Source organism: Hipposideros armiger, unplaced genomic scaffold (assembly GCF_001890085.2).
Source record: "Hipposideros armiger isolate ML-2016 unplaced genomic scaffold, ASM189008v1 scaffold_4, whole genome shotgun sequence".
NCBI classification, from domain to species: Eukaryota; Metazoa; Chordata; class Mammalia; order Chiroptera; family Hipposideridae; genus Hipposideros; species Hipposideros armiger.
In genome coordinates, this window is record NW_017731354.1 from 339,228 (window position 1) to 353,835 (window position 14,608).

The 14,608-nt window shown below is 46.2% G+C and overlaps 1 protein-coding gene across 2 annotated transcripts in view; it reads right to left on the reverse strand.

Annotated features, from left to right (window-relative positions):
* Positions 1 to 14,083, reverse strand: part of DPY19L3 (dpy-19 like C-mannosyltransferase 3) — a 39,416-nt gene extending 25,333 nt beyond the window's left edge. The window contains exons 1-7 of one of the 2 annotated variants that reach the window (XM_019642658.1): positions 13,776 to 14,083; positions 13,381 to 13,522; positions 11,614 to 11,747; positions 5,878 to 5,968; positions 2,534 to 2,655; positions 1,832 to 1,977; positions 363 to 486 (exon numbers count right to left, since the gene is read on the reverse strand). In XM_019642658.1, the coding sequence (XP_019498203.1) occupies positions 363 to 486; positions 1,832 to 1,977; positions 2,534 to 2,655; positions 5,878 to 5,968; positions 11,614 to 11,747; positions 13,381 to 13,483 (720 nt within the window). In that variant the 5' untranslated portion in view covers positions 13,484 to 13,522; positions 13,776 to 14,083. Of the gene's footprint in view, positions 1 to 362; positions 487 to 1,831; positions 1,978 to 2,533; positions 2,656 to 5,877; positions 5,969 to 11,613; positions 11,751 to 13,380; positions 13,523 to 13,775 lie in introns of both variants that reach the window. The other variant, XM_019642652.1, reaches the window with a different exon arrangement.
* Positions 14,084 to 14,608: the final 525 nt, after the last annotated feature.

Below are 14,608 nucleotides of genomic sequence, written 5' to 3' on the forward strand. Positions count from 1 at the left end.
TCATGTGCCACGCTGACATTAATATTCACACTGATGTGTGTCCTCAACATGAGTGTGCAGGCGACAAGGCATCAAATCACTTCTTAGGAGCCATTGCTTAGAAACGCAGGCGGTTTGCAGGACCGTCTGTGGTTTGTGGCAACCAGTTAGGGGTATATGTAGAGTAAATTTTTAACAACAGAAACGAAAGCGTTTTCTTTGCCAAGTAGGAAAAGGCTCAGAAAGAAAAGATTCATTCACTCACGTTAAAGCTGTTCCCGCGATAAGGACAGTGCACGCATTGGGACACCCAGCAGGCCCATTTCTGAAGCTTCTCAAATAAAACAAGCATGAGGATCACGTGAAGGATTCCAGAACCTTACCTCAGAAAGAGGCTGCAAGTTGGGTCGCAGGAAGTACGTAACTGCTGCTATCTGCACTGCAAAGAACGGCAGCGCCCAGTTCTCCCTCAGGGGGACGGTGAACTCCACTCTTGTCGTGTCGATTCTGCAGAGGACAGAACAGCCAGGCATCACCTCTACTGTCCTCACCTCAAGATGTCCTGACGTGAGAAACACGTGACGTGAACTATACTCAGGTGCTGGCTACTGGCTTAGGGACTTGTCCTCCTCACGGGCACCCGTGACACGAAACAGGCATGAGGGGATGCAGGGAAGCTGCCCACATGTGTGCAGACAGCCACGTGGCAGAAATGGCGCTTAAACCCATGAGCGTTGGTGCCGACAGCCTCTCTTCTGGCTCTAATGTCACTGGTGCCAACTGGGACCTCTGTCTTCTCCAAGGCTTTATGCTGAGTCTTAAGTTCGTCACTGACAGCTCCTTCCCTCCCTACAAGTGAACTCCCAGAGGAGAAGCACAGTTACGCTTTCATCCCTGAGCCAGGACCAGGAGCCACCCCTAACGGGCAGTCAGCAAACGTCTGGTCGAACGTGAGTCTCATTTACTCTCAGCAGAAATATCAAGTTAGAGCACGATTGTAAGAGGTAGCATAACATCACGGTCTCTGCCCTCGCTGGGATTCTGACCAAGATGTAGCTGTGTGTGCATTTATATAAATACATACGCCTTGACCTGTATATATGTGTATTCACACACACACACGTGCACACGCACACACGGCCCTTAGCATTGTAAGTTAACCTTGTAAGCTGGATTTCCTCGCCTCTGCAATGGTGATAATGAGAGCACCTCCTCTGCAGGGCTGTTAGAAGAATGCATGTAAAGCACCTTGTAAGTGCCTGGCACACAGGAAGCACTCAGTAGGTTATAATGAAAAGTTAACTTGTTTAGGTAATAAAATCAAGTCAGTATCAGAGTTTGTGCTCAAGCCTTAGGTCTCCTTCTCAGTACTGGTGTTGCTATGGTAGGTCAGGAACAATTTAATGCATCTTGAACATGCTTTTAAAAATGTGCTGTTTCACAATGCTGCAGGATTTAGAGACTAACAACAGACACTGAATAATGTGAGAGCTCCCTGCATTTGCACGGCTGAGCAGGAGCTGCACCCAACCCTCTGAAGGTGACAGTGAAGCTATGGTTAAACCTCTCTCAGAGACGAGATGTGTGACTGGAGAAATACTGACCACACAGCAAGCTGTGAACAGAATTGGGTTACTGTGAATGATCTCTTCACCTATTCTGTCCCTCAGCTGGAAATACACACAGGCAGGACTTTCACCTCATTAAGTGAGACCAACACCAGCAGATAAACCAAAGAGGAAACACCACCATCCACACACATGGGGCAGAGCAGCCCCCTCAGAGCTGGACCGCAGCACCTTCACTCTGCTCACACTTCACAGTGGGGAGGGGCCCACTGATCCCCACTCACCTGTTGGTGACATACCAGGAGGCTGCTAGCAGTCCCGAGAGCCACGTGCCACTCAGGAGCCAGCTGGTCGTGTAAAGGGCAGCGACATAGATGGCTTGGAGTCCAAATAAGGTATAAATATAAAAATAAACTGGCTCTAAATATTTCTGTAAATAGAACAACAAGACATGTTTCTTAGGGAAGCCCCAGTTTAAACACAGCAGCAGACAGTGAGCGCTCAGGAGCTGACACCCGCTTCCAGCAGGGCCCGCAGCACGTCCCTCGAACCCGGCCGGCAGCCCTGCTCCCCACCAGTGCTCCAGGGCAGGACAGGGCTGTGCCACCCAGCTTCTGGCTGGAGGCCAGTTCATACCCATCTTCATCCACTTTTACCTGATTCACACGAGAGGTGGGCATTGTGATTTGCTAATTTCCCACCGTTTTTCATTTCAAAGATAAGTGCGGAGTGATTACATGTTTCCATTATGAAAATATTTATCACTTCTAGACCGCACACATATATGACAAGTCAGGAAGCATCTATATGTACAAAATATCTTATAAAACATTACATAAAAAGCATAACTCACGATATTTATGGAGAAAATTAGGATACTGCTGTTTTTATACCAAGCTAAAGATCAGAACATGTGAGTTTGAACATGGCAGATTTTGACTTTGACCTGCTACAATAATGAGTCCGTGTCACAGAACACAACATACCTGTATGGGCAGAACTCTGTACAAAATACTGAGGAAAACCTCTTGGTAAATATTCATTCGTTGAAGGAGGTTAATTGTCCGCATAGATTCAGTTTTGTTATCATACATTAAGCCATGAAGACCTAAGGTTGACATTTGAAAAATCAGGAAAAAAAATGGTTAAAATTATTAATTCATTCAAAATTATTCAGATTTTTTTAGTAATGTGTCAGAGTAAGTGCCTGATGGAAGTGTACCATACCACCTGGGAAGCGCTCTTACCAAAAACCAACCTAAACCTCAGGGAGCCTCTAGATCTAACCCCCAATTAACTAACAGGAAACTCAAATAACAGGAAACCATTAAATAGCACCTGGGGGCTGCCCCAAAATCCAGAAAGTGGAAACTCTATCAGGTAGATCAATCAGTGTTTTCAACAAAAAATTACCAGAAAAAAATGGAAAGAAACCTATAGATGAAAGAAACACTTAAAGAGGTGTGGCAGATGACAGGCAAAGTATGGGGGCTTTGTTTGCATCTCAAAAGCTACTCTAAAAATCTGTTAAGACTGGATTAAGAGCTGGCTTGGGACGCCAGAGGGCCCTGGTTCGGATCCCACATATGAGGGCCAGTGACACTGCCCTCTACAGCCAAGATGCTGAACAACAGCTTAACGTGGAGCCGGGCTGCTGTGAATCGCTGGCGACGGCATAGGCTGCAGCCCGTGGCAGTGGGTTGCCATGGGCTACCGTGTGTAGCCAGCAGCCAACGTGAGCGGCCAGCAGCCGCCGTGAGCGGCCATCCAGAAGCCGGCGACTGATCTGCCTCGCCTGGGAAGAGCGCAATGATGGTGCCAACTTGGGCCAGTGAAGCAACGTCCTCCACAATTAGACTGAAGAACAAAATGACAGCAACTTGTCTGTTCCCCTTCCCCAATTTCCCAATAAAATCTTTAAAGGAAAAAAAAAATCTGTAAGACAGGCGGCAAGTCCAGCACGCTGGCTGACTGGGTCTCAGACTGTGTGATGATGATAATGTGGCTACGTTAACATAAAGCAGCTGCGTGCCTCAGAGCAACACAATGACAGTTGCGGGTGAGGCAGCAGCTGTCCTTGCTGTCGGGGGCTACTCCAGAGCCACCCAGGTGGAGGACAGGAGCACAGAGGGAACAAGGCTGGTCATGCTGGCAGCAGTTGTGGCTGCGTGACAGACACGTGGAACCCATTTGGGGACCCTCTCTGCCTTTCTGTGAACTTTTCTAGAACAATCTGAACAAATGATTTCAGCGTGCTGAGTTCACAGTGACATGAAAAGGACGCCCTGTTCGCCTCTGCAGCAGTTTCTCCACTTCAGCACTGCTGGTATTCTGACACTTTGGGGCCAGTACCTGTTGTGGGGACGGTCCTGTGCACTGTAGAACATTCAGCAGCATTGCTGCCCTCTGCGAACTAAATCCCAGGAGCAGACTCCCCCCTCGCCCGGCCGTTCCGGACATTTCAGGTGTCCCCCAAGGACACGAAGGCCCTTCAATCAGAACCAATGCCTGAGAGAATGCTGGAGAAGCAAGTGGTAATTTTCAGAATCTGTCAGTACAGAGTCTCGTCATTTATGGCAGTGGTGAAAACTGAATTAGCAACGCCGAACTCGTAGGAAACAGTCAGGCTCCTATGGGCCTCTGGTCACACATTTTCATGGATGGATCAGCACATGACCTTGCATTATGTGTGTTTCTGCTTTAAAGGCACCTTCCTGGATAGACACTGTCAATTCATGAACATGTGACTCCTGGCCAACAGCACTTGTCCTCATGCCAAGGAAGCCCGTCTAACACAAGTCTTCTCTGTGCTGCCATTGCTAGAAAGCTCTGAATGTCTGCGAAAGCGCCTCGAAGGCTGCTTTAGAGGTTACAAATCAGTTTCAGCGAGCAGGTGAATTTGCAAATGCGAATCCATGGACCACGAGGAGCAACTACATGAAGAAAAAAAATCAACACGTATCCCGCCTTCTTTGATCAACTGCCTCGGGGCAACCGACTGATGAGAAAAAGGTTTTCTAGAGCAGAGTTCCAGGCAGCTATCACAGGGAGAGTGCCAGAAGGCCACTTTTGTAGCTCTACTGGAATGATGCAGATGGGCAATAATCATCAAAAGGCTGCTCAAACCTTAAGTTTTGGCTGATGGGAATTTCACCTTCTTATGGGTAAATCTGGCTATTATCACAGGAACCGATTAATTTTTATGGCACAAAAAGAAAGATAACCAAACTCTCATGTTGCTTACTGTGATAAAATCAGAAGTACCAAACATCACCTATGAAGAAGTCTTGTCAGAAATATATCTGAATCCAAACAAAGTCTGGAAAGGGACAGCTCTGTGTCACGTGTCATGTGAAGCTCATCGAGCATGTATCATGCAGGGGGATCCTTTTTAGGGCTCCCACTAGCTGCAGCAAAGGTAAATAAAGAACATGGCTCTAAACCACTTTTTTTTTTTTTAGATTTTTATTGGGGAATTGGGGGATGGGAACAGTGCTGGGGAATTGGGGGAAGGGGAACAGACAAGTTGCTGTCGTTTTGTTCTTCAGTCTAGTTGTGGAGGACGTTGCTTCACTGGCCCAAGTTGGCACCATCATTGCGCTCTTCCCGGGTGAGGCAGATCAGTCACCGGCTTCTGGACGGCCGTTCACTGCGGCTGCTGGCCGCTCACGCTGGCTGCTGGCTACACACGTAGCCCATGGCAACCCACTGCCACAGGGGCTGCAGCCCACGCCGTCGTCGGCAACTCATGGCAGCCCAGCTCCAGGTTGAGCTGTTGCTCAGCATCTTAGCTGTAGAGGGCAGTGTCACTGGCCCTCATATGTGGGATCCAAACCGGCGTCCTCTGGCGTGCCAAGCCAGCTTTTAACCATCGCGCCACTCGGCCGGCCCTCTAAACCACTTTTGAACAGTGCAAATGTGGGGAGATGGCCACCGCAAAATAAAGGAACGGATGGGGCACTGGGGACACCTGTAATTTCACTTGTATTATCAAAATGCCTCCATTGGGACAATATACCTTTCACCTGCAAAGAACTCTTCCAAATGATGAGCAAAATCAGCAGCAAAACCAAGAAATTGCACAGATTAGTTTTGGGACGGAGGAGGGCTGAGAGGCAATGAAAGGAGCATTACATAAAGTATTATATAACTTTTTCTAGAGCAAAACATTTTCGTGGATTGACTATGTTAGAAGGAAAAACAACACAAGTTCAGAGAAGAAACTATACAAGTTCTACAAAGCATTTAAAATGCTTTAGTGCAAAGCAGTTTTTGGCTGAAATGCTGAAAAGCAAGCAGCCAACTCCAAAACAACAGTGAGCTTAATTACCTTGCATGACAGTTGGAGCTTGCAGCATCTGCTTGTAGTAGGAGTAGTATAGCCCACACTCTGTCCGGAAGGAGATCTCTCGCTCCACTTCCTGAAATGAAGTTAGGTCCATGGGTGTACATGACCTAGTTTTGTTTAAATTTCTACTGTCACTATAGAAACAGAGCACAGACTACAACTTAAGTGGAAAAAAGCTCTGAAAATATAGTCCTAAGAAACGTTGGCAAATACAGACAAGAGAAGGCTGATAACTGTAGAAGCTGGGGGTTTATCACACTTATTCTGTCCACTTTTGTGGATGTTTAAAATTTTTCATAACAAATCATTTAAAACATGGAGACAACTAATTCCCTTAAGTTGACGTTTCAGAGTTAAACTTTTATTTCACACATTAAATTAAAACTTAAAAACACACCACCATTTTTATTTAATACTAGAGAGAAACAAAATAGGAACAGTATTAAAAAATCTCCCAAATGAAAAGAACTACAATTGCATCAGACACCTGTCTAAAAGCTAACACCATCATACGGCGTGAATAAGTTTCTTTCTATTGTAAGAGTGTAGGGTACTCTTAACGAGATGGGCCTTTTACTTCAACAAGTGGAAAGATGTTCGGGTAGGAAAACAGATATAAGAAACTTAAACTGCTTTTACATAAATATTGAGTTTTAGAAGAGTTGAAAATTTAAAGCAATAGCTATTCATCCATTTGGTTGTAAATTGCTAAACCATGAACATAGAATGTGCAGGCAGCTGGCAATGCGAACGGGGCAGACTTCTGGAAGCATCCTATCACCACCCTCAGACTCAGCATCTCCTAGACACATGAACAGTGCACATGAACAAAGATTCATGGCTACGTCCTCACAGGTGCCCTTACACCAGTGTTCAGAAAACCAGGGCCTCGAGTCCGTGATATGGTCGGAAAGGCATTTCCATCTATGCTTTTCTATGGTAGCAGATCTATCTGCCACAAACGCAACATTACTGGGGAAGACAATACACACATGTCTCACTTTTCAGCAGAGAAGCTTCTTTTAGCACATTTTTATTCTCCCACCTCCAACTATTTTTCAAATAGTAATAAATATTTCATTAAAAGAACCACTAGTGCTATTTGTCATCAGACCTGGAAATTATTTATTTCTTCTACGCCTTAAATACTTCTCCTATCCTTTAAAAAAAAGTTATTACAAATCAATTCATGAATAAAGCATTGAAGAAACAAATACTCAACTACCTAAGGGTATAAACATCCAATTTTGATCTTGAAAACGAAACCATTATGTTCTATCATTAGCTCTTAAAAAAAAAAAAAACGGGAAGAAAGGTAGGGTGGCAAATCTTATACAATGAGCTTCCTTTCATCAAAAACAACTTTATCCTGGAAAAATTAAACATTAAAAGAAGGCCCACTCAGCTTCTAAAATTGAATGTCATCAGCACATTTGCCTCATACAAAAGACAACATGAAACCATGTGGCTCTTTCGGCTTTCACATTTGCTTCTGACTTGTGATGTATCTTTCACAGCAGTGTAGGCAACTCTTAGCAGTCATGTGAATCCATCTTTAACCTCTGAGAAAAACGGTTCTATTGCTTTTGATAACATAAAACTAAACTGGTATCACTCCTTTCCAGGATGTTCAAACTCCTACTTGGTCAAGTAACCAAAGAGGCTGTGAATTGACGTTAACTGAGCAAATATTACCGCATTTCCATCATGTATAAGACGCACCCTTTTTTGAAAAAATTGGGATCTAAAAACTGGGTGCGTCTTATACAGTGGTTGTAGAATTTTTTTACTTGCATTTCCCACTTTTTTCACGCTTGTTTTTGCGCTCATACAACCGCAGTGTAAGAGCCCTCAGCACTCACACGGAGGGGCTTCCTAGCCAACAGCTCCGAGAAGGAAAGGCTGACTTCACACAGATGGGCCAGAAGAACAGCGCTGCCCCCCAGGACTCACAGCAGGGGCTCTATGCCCCCACCCCTCCCCTTAATACCCAGCCTGTGTAGACCGAGGGTCCCAATTAGTACAACTGCGCGCAGACATGATGAGCTGCTGAGCTCGGCACCAGCTGGACAGAAACAAACACTGTACTTTGTCAGACAGACATTTGTGACTTTTACATCTGCTTCCTGCTAAGAGAACATCTGCTTTACTCATTCAAACACTTTTCCAGTTTTACAGCAATTTATACTTTGCTTGGTGGATGGTGCCAACGAAAATGTACACCAGGGAAAGTTACTGTCTGAAGGATGCAAAACGGGCAGGCACTTCCTGTTGCAGCAGATCCCCCTGGGAAGGCCTGAGACAGTGAACACAGCCCTAAAGACAACGACAGAAAGAGGGGGAAGGACAGAAGAACTGCACTTTCAAGAACGCGCCGCTAAAGCACATCAGCACGCATTCTGTAGTAACGAAACGGAAGTGCCCACAGGAGAAGCACCAAGAAAGGAAGGCTGCTCACGTGACTGACTGCTGTCCTTGGCAACGCAAAGTGTAACAAACCCGCCAGACAAATGACACCAAATGTGCAAAGGAAACACGTCATTAGTTTTTTCAAATCTCATGTACATAACTTGTTTGTAAAAACGGCCCCAAAAATAGCTGGGCTGCGGGCAGTGGGGGAGCCACAGCAAGGCTGACTTTATGAACGTGACAGGAACGTGACAGAACCAGGCTGACACATCAGCTCACGGAGACACAGCAGCGCACGGAGACACTGTCCTACAGAGCTGCCCTGGGGACCCGGCTGCGGCGCAGATGTGGTGTCCTGGCTGGCTAGGTTCACGTCCTCAGCTTGACTGAGCTGTGACACGAGTTGCCAGCTCGGGACGACTGCTTAGACCCCTGCTGAAGTGACAGGTCTTCCACTGGGCTGACACGGAGGCAGCTCTTGGTCCTGGTACTGTGGTCGCTATCACTCACGGACTAGCCCACTTATTCTAAAGGCTCCATGCATTGCCAGGCTATTCAATGAGAAGACACACAAATTCTGTAATGTCAAACAGATAAGGGAATAGCAGTGACAATGTCAGCATAAGGAAAAAAGACTAAAAGTTGAGCGGCTTGCGTGCTTTTAGCCAAATGAGAATCACCGTTCCTTATCACCAAACAGGGCATAAAGCTGTGAGGGTTTAGTCCTTGATCCCAAAGGGTTTATGTCTCAGTGAGAAGAAATAATGCGTTTGTTACCAAGGAAAAGGACTTCAAGGAAAGACAGGTATCAATCAGAAACAATGACTAGCCTTTGCCTAAACTATTAAACTAGTCTCCCCACTGGATTCTGTGCTTCTAATTGGTCTCTCTGTTCTCCAATCTATCTGCTTCATTCATTCATTCATGAATTCATTCATTCAACAAATACTACTGACCAAGAAAGGCCAACCACCCCTCTGCTGGCAAGTTCAGCAGGGAACCAGAGACGAGAGTCTGCCTTCACGGGGTTTATAATGTAGGGTCCAGAACTGGAATAGAACAGGTCAAGCGGAGAAGCGCGGTAGGGAGGGCCTCACTGACAACTGGCAGCCGAACAGGCCCAAGAGGGGAGGCAGTGAGCGTGGGAAGAGCCCACAGCCCGAGGGGCAGCGAGGAAGGCAGTGCGGGCGAGTGGAGGGAGGGAGGAAGGGGCGGCTAGTAAGGTCTGGGAGGCTGTCTCGCCTCCTGTATTCCCTGTACGTGGAAATCCGCCTGCCCTCCCCAATTTGCTTGGTTAACCCTTCTCATTCTCCAGGTCTCTCGATGATCATATTCTCCATAAAACTTCCCTAATCTTCTAGCACCGGGTTAGGCCCTGCGTCCTAAGTGCTTGCTCCCACAATGCTCTCTCTCACCCCGTCGCAGTGCTGATTTTCAAAGTGCTGCAGTGGCCTGTGTCCTCAAGGCTGTGAGCTCCTCGGAGGCAGGGGGCTGTCTTATTCAGTGTATTGCTACCACCGAAAACAGTCCTGCTGGCACACTGCAGGTGCTTCACATGCATTTACTGCATTAACTTATGTACTGGAAAGGCTGCAGGCAGAGCCAGAGGCTGTTATTCCTTCCATGGCCCCAGAGTTTAAATCAGTGTTACCCACAGAACAGGTGCTCAGTAAACACCAGGTAAAAACACAATGACTTCCTTCACCTGGTGCAAGTAAAGATCAAGGATGCCCAGGTTTCCTGATGATGGAGAAGACTTACCTACCTGAGGACGCTAGGAAGGCCATTTGTGAGCTTTAAATTAAATAACTAAACTTATATTTTAAAATCAAGTTGTGTGATCTCTTTCAGCACGTCGCCCACTATATAGTCACTAGCATTTAATTTCGGCTACGTGCCCACACAGACATATTTGAGCCTTTGTTCAAAATACTTGTGTTAATAAGCATTAAATGCTTAGTTATAGGGAATCTGTTTATAAGCACTCAACTGTCACTGACGGATAAGAATTATTATTCTTTGGTATCATGATGATTTGTATAAAGATATATAGATACATCCTGTACCTCTAAAGTAATATGACAGGTTTTTAAAATAAGCAGCTACAAGTTATTCATAGAAATGAAGTTTGTCATTTGAAGTCGTCTCCTTTGGAGACTCATCCCAACATGGGAACCAAAGGTGCAAGAACTGTGGAAACCCCCTGGGAACTGTCCTCAGATGCTGCGCTAGTCCTCTTGAATATTCTCACAGATGATAAATCTTTGACCCTTCAAGGTGAATTTTACTGTCATAAGCCATGGTAGTAGATAAGCTCATGACATTTCAGATCAAAAACAAGGTATATTTGGGTGAAAAACACCGGCAATGTGTAAGTTTCCCTGCATACTGTACTCATTCTGAAAACAATGCCAAATTAAAAGACATCTAGAAACGTTTAGAGAGAGAGAAAAGGAAGACAACAGGAAACGGATGTTTAAAAGGTCACAAACCCCTGCCTGACCACTGCAGTGTAGACCTGAAACTGAATAATACTGAATGTCAACTATAATTTAATATCTACAGTCACAGGATGTGGAGCACAGCATAGGGAATAGAGTTAGTGGGACTCTAGCAGCTACATACGATGTCAGAGGGGTAGTAGATTGGGGGAAGGGGATCATCATTTTGTGAGGAGAGTAAATGTCTAATACATTGTTTTGCACACCTGAAACTAAAAGGTCCACAAACCCTCTTGAAAATGTGATGAAAATTATGGCTCCTTTGTCTGGAAAAATTATGGCTCGCCCCACCCCCTACAGCTACAGCCAGAAAAGTGCGAACACACAGCTGTCACCTGTGGAGCCAGGTTACGACTCCATGGTTTACAGCAGTGGCTTTCACATTTTCTCCCCTTTTTGTTTTTTTACTGTGACCAACAGAAGAAAAATGTTTATACTGTGACCAAATCTGTACATACATCCACATAATCAAGCTTCACGGGTAATTCTCCACCCCAGCCCAAGTGGTAGGGCTCTCTTGTATCTGATTCTTTCAGAAAAACGCTCCTCACGGCCTCCGGCACCAATCCCATGACCCAGTTTGAAGAGGAACTGCTGCATAACTGGGGTACGTAACGAAAACGAGGAAATACAGTGATTATAAAAACTCTGATGTTACTTTAAACTCACTAAATCTTTTTACTTCATGGCAAACCTTTTAAGAGTGGAAACTTTATGGCAAAATTGCATTGTGTTGGTCATTCGCTTGTGTGGCTAACGGCTGGACACCCCAATGAGTAAATCATCAATGGTCGCAGAAGCCCCATACCTTAATGTTAGAAAACCATAAGTCATTTTCATGTAAGGTGGCCAGGTAGACAGACGTAAGGAGTCCAGCGCAAAGGGCAATGGTCCCACCCAGTGTAAATGACAGAGCCTTCCACAGTCGCCTGCTGGCACAGCCTTCTAGAAAACAGAAACAGATAAATAACTAAGCCGGTGAAGACTCGGGTAAGCTAAGTCCCAGCTGCGTGTCACTGGGGGAAGCGTCCGTGACGCCGGCAGACAGTCAGGGGTGCTGTGACCCCACAGACCCGTTTTCATACACTTATTACAGCTTTCCCCACTGGACCTACTTCTCACGTATCCATCCTGCCAAATGGAAAGTGAGCTTCTTGACAAGTTCTTCGTCTCATTCATCTAATGCCTGGAGCCTGTGTCTGCAGTTAAATAATCATAGTGTAATGACAAGGTTTGTTACATGAAGAATAAATGGGCTACGTGTCTAGGATATAAACAGTGTTCTTATAATTTGTGGTTCAGTTATCATTTGACCAGTAACTCCAAATCTAGGCATACACTCCCCCCCCCCAATAATTAGTTTTAAACGAACATTTGGCCACAATGATATTTACCACAGTTGTTTGTATGTATACATAAAAGGTTAAAAAGAAAATGTCTAATTATTTAACATGGAATTAGTAAAATAAATCATGTCACAGCCACACAATGACTATATTTTGAAACACACTGACTGGCTTATGAGACGCTCATAACATGAGGGAAACACAGCACGCTGCCCACAGCACGTAGGACCCAGCTTTGTGAAACCGCACTGGAAGGTCCACACTGCGGAGAACATTTACAGGACAAGACAAGGTGTCCTGGGTACTCGTCTCAGAATGGCTGGGTTTGGGGGAGTACGTTTTCCTTCTTTTTTGCTTTTCTTTAGTTTTCAGGGTTTATTTTTCTGATATAAATAAATCCTGCTTTGGTGAAATAAACAACCCTCAAAGTTATTTTTTAATTTAAAAAATCAAACTTGAATTTGCATTGAATGAGGTCTTCAGAAAGTTCTCTCTGTCTTGTCTGACATTGTTAACGGCTGAGTTGGATGGCCTGACTTCTCAACATAGATTACCTTTATTTTATAAAACTGCTCCTCAAATTACTAGCCCTGGCTGTAAGAACCGACATGGTTGCAACTAGCATAAATATATTTTTCATGCTCACTTTTAAATATCTTGACCATATTTAGTTAAGAACTCTGGAGGCAAAAAGTGGGTAATTAATAACATGTGATATGTATGGCTTAGCAAACAAGAGTCTTCAGCATTATATTAAAAACTTACCAAATTCTGACCACTTTTCCCATCAAAATAAAAAAAAGTAAAAGATAAAATTTCAGGAATTTGACTGAAAATAAAGAATAAAAACAGGTTTGAGTCCTCTTTCACTATTTCGATGGAATGAGGAACTCCCTGAGGTAAGGCTGTCTATCTGAACAGCATACACAAGGAACAGGGGGACAGCACTATTCTAGAAGGTGCAAGGATCAGATTTATAACCACCAGCCACTGAATAGACAACTGAGAAGGGCGTCTAATCAGAGCTCTGTCATCTCTCATCTAATCATAACTGTAAAACCAACATTATCAAATCGCAATCAAATCATCTGTGAAGCTAAAACACTGGGGGGTATATGAGAACCATTTCCTCAACTGTTAGATCTCACTGAATTTTTATCCTAATGGGAATGATATTTTAATACGCAGAAATAAAAGCAATCCCAAATGCTTTCATTTAAATCACCTACCAGACGGCAATTTGTGTTCCAACTTCACATTTTCTTCTTGTGCTGCATAATCCTCAGAAACTTCTGCGTTTTTTATTCCTTTTCTTTGCCTGATGGATGTCATGATGTCAAAGCCTCACGTGCATTGTTCTTCCAACCACCCCTACAAACGACACGGAAGCGAATCGCCGCTGGTCCCCTCTGCCCCAACACCTCTGCTTAAGCGGCGTTGCTCGGGCCTGGCCCGTGCTCAGCACGCCCAGCCTTCAAGGCTGCTGTCAAGACCGCACGACTTGCACACGCGGTGCCCGGCCTGTGGCAGGCGCCGCCAGGAGTCCGCGCAGCGCCGAGCGTCCCGCCCGGCACCCCCGCCCCGCCCGCCACGCCTTTCCTTGCGATGCGCGGCCCCTGCTGACCTTTTCCCTTCCTGAGCCATCGGTCACCGAGCAATTTGTAACTTTGCAGTTTTGCATTCTTTTCTACAGTTCGATGCACGGGAAAGGGCTTCAGTGGCAAATCTGCTGACAGCCTGATTTTGAAGAGCTGAAATGCGGTTTTGTGTCAGGTGTGCGGGCTCGGATGCCAGTGCCGTTTAAACCACGCCCCCTGGAAGCCTCAGAGGCAACGGCAGCGGGTGACCGGGCAGGAGCCGGCGTGGGAGCCCGTAGGAGGCGGCAGAGAGGAGCCACGGTCCCGCCCCGCCCCCCACACACCTGCCTCACCCCTCGGAACAAGGCACCCATGTCACCAATTACTTATTAAATGTGACGGCTGCCGGTGTGACCAGTGGTTTGGGAAGGTTAAGTCTTAAAGGAAAACAACTTGCTCTGTAGAAAAGAACCAACCAACCAACCAACATTAGGCCATTCATTTATTCATTCATTCATTCAAAAAACGGGAGCCGCCAAACAGCCGGAGGCGCGAGCGCTGAGAATGGAGAGTCCCAGCAGCCGAGTGGCGCCCCCCAGCGGCCACCCAGACACCAAGACAGCGGGGGACACACACTAAACGTTTAGCCCACGGTGCCGGCACTGCGACAACAGCGCAAGCCGCGAAACACGCTTCCCGTCGAATTAAAACGCCCTGCACGTTCCGCGTGCGCGAAGGGACGGGGCAGCGGGCACCGCGGGCACGGCGCTCGGCCCGCACCCCGCCCTCCGCCCGCGGCCGGCGCCGCGCTCAGGACCTGGTCCCGCCGGTCTCGGAGACGCGCGGCCGCGGCGGCCGAACACCGGCAGCCCGCCCTCAG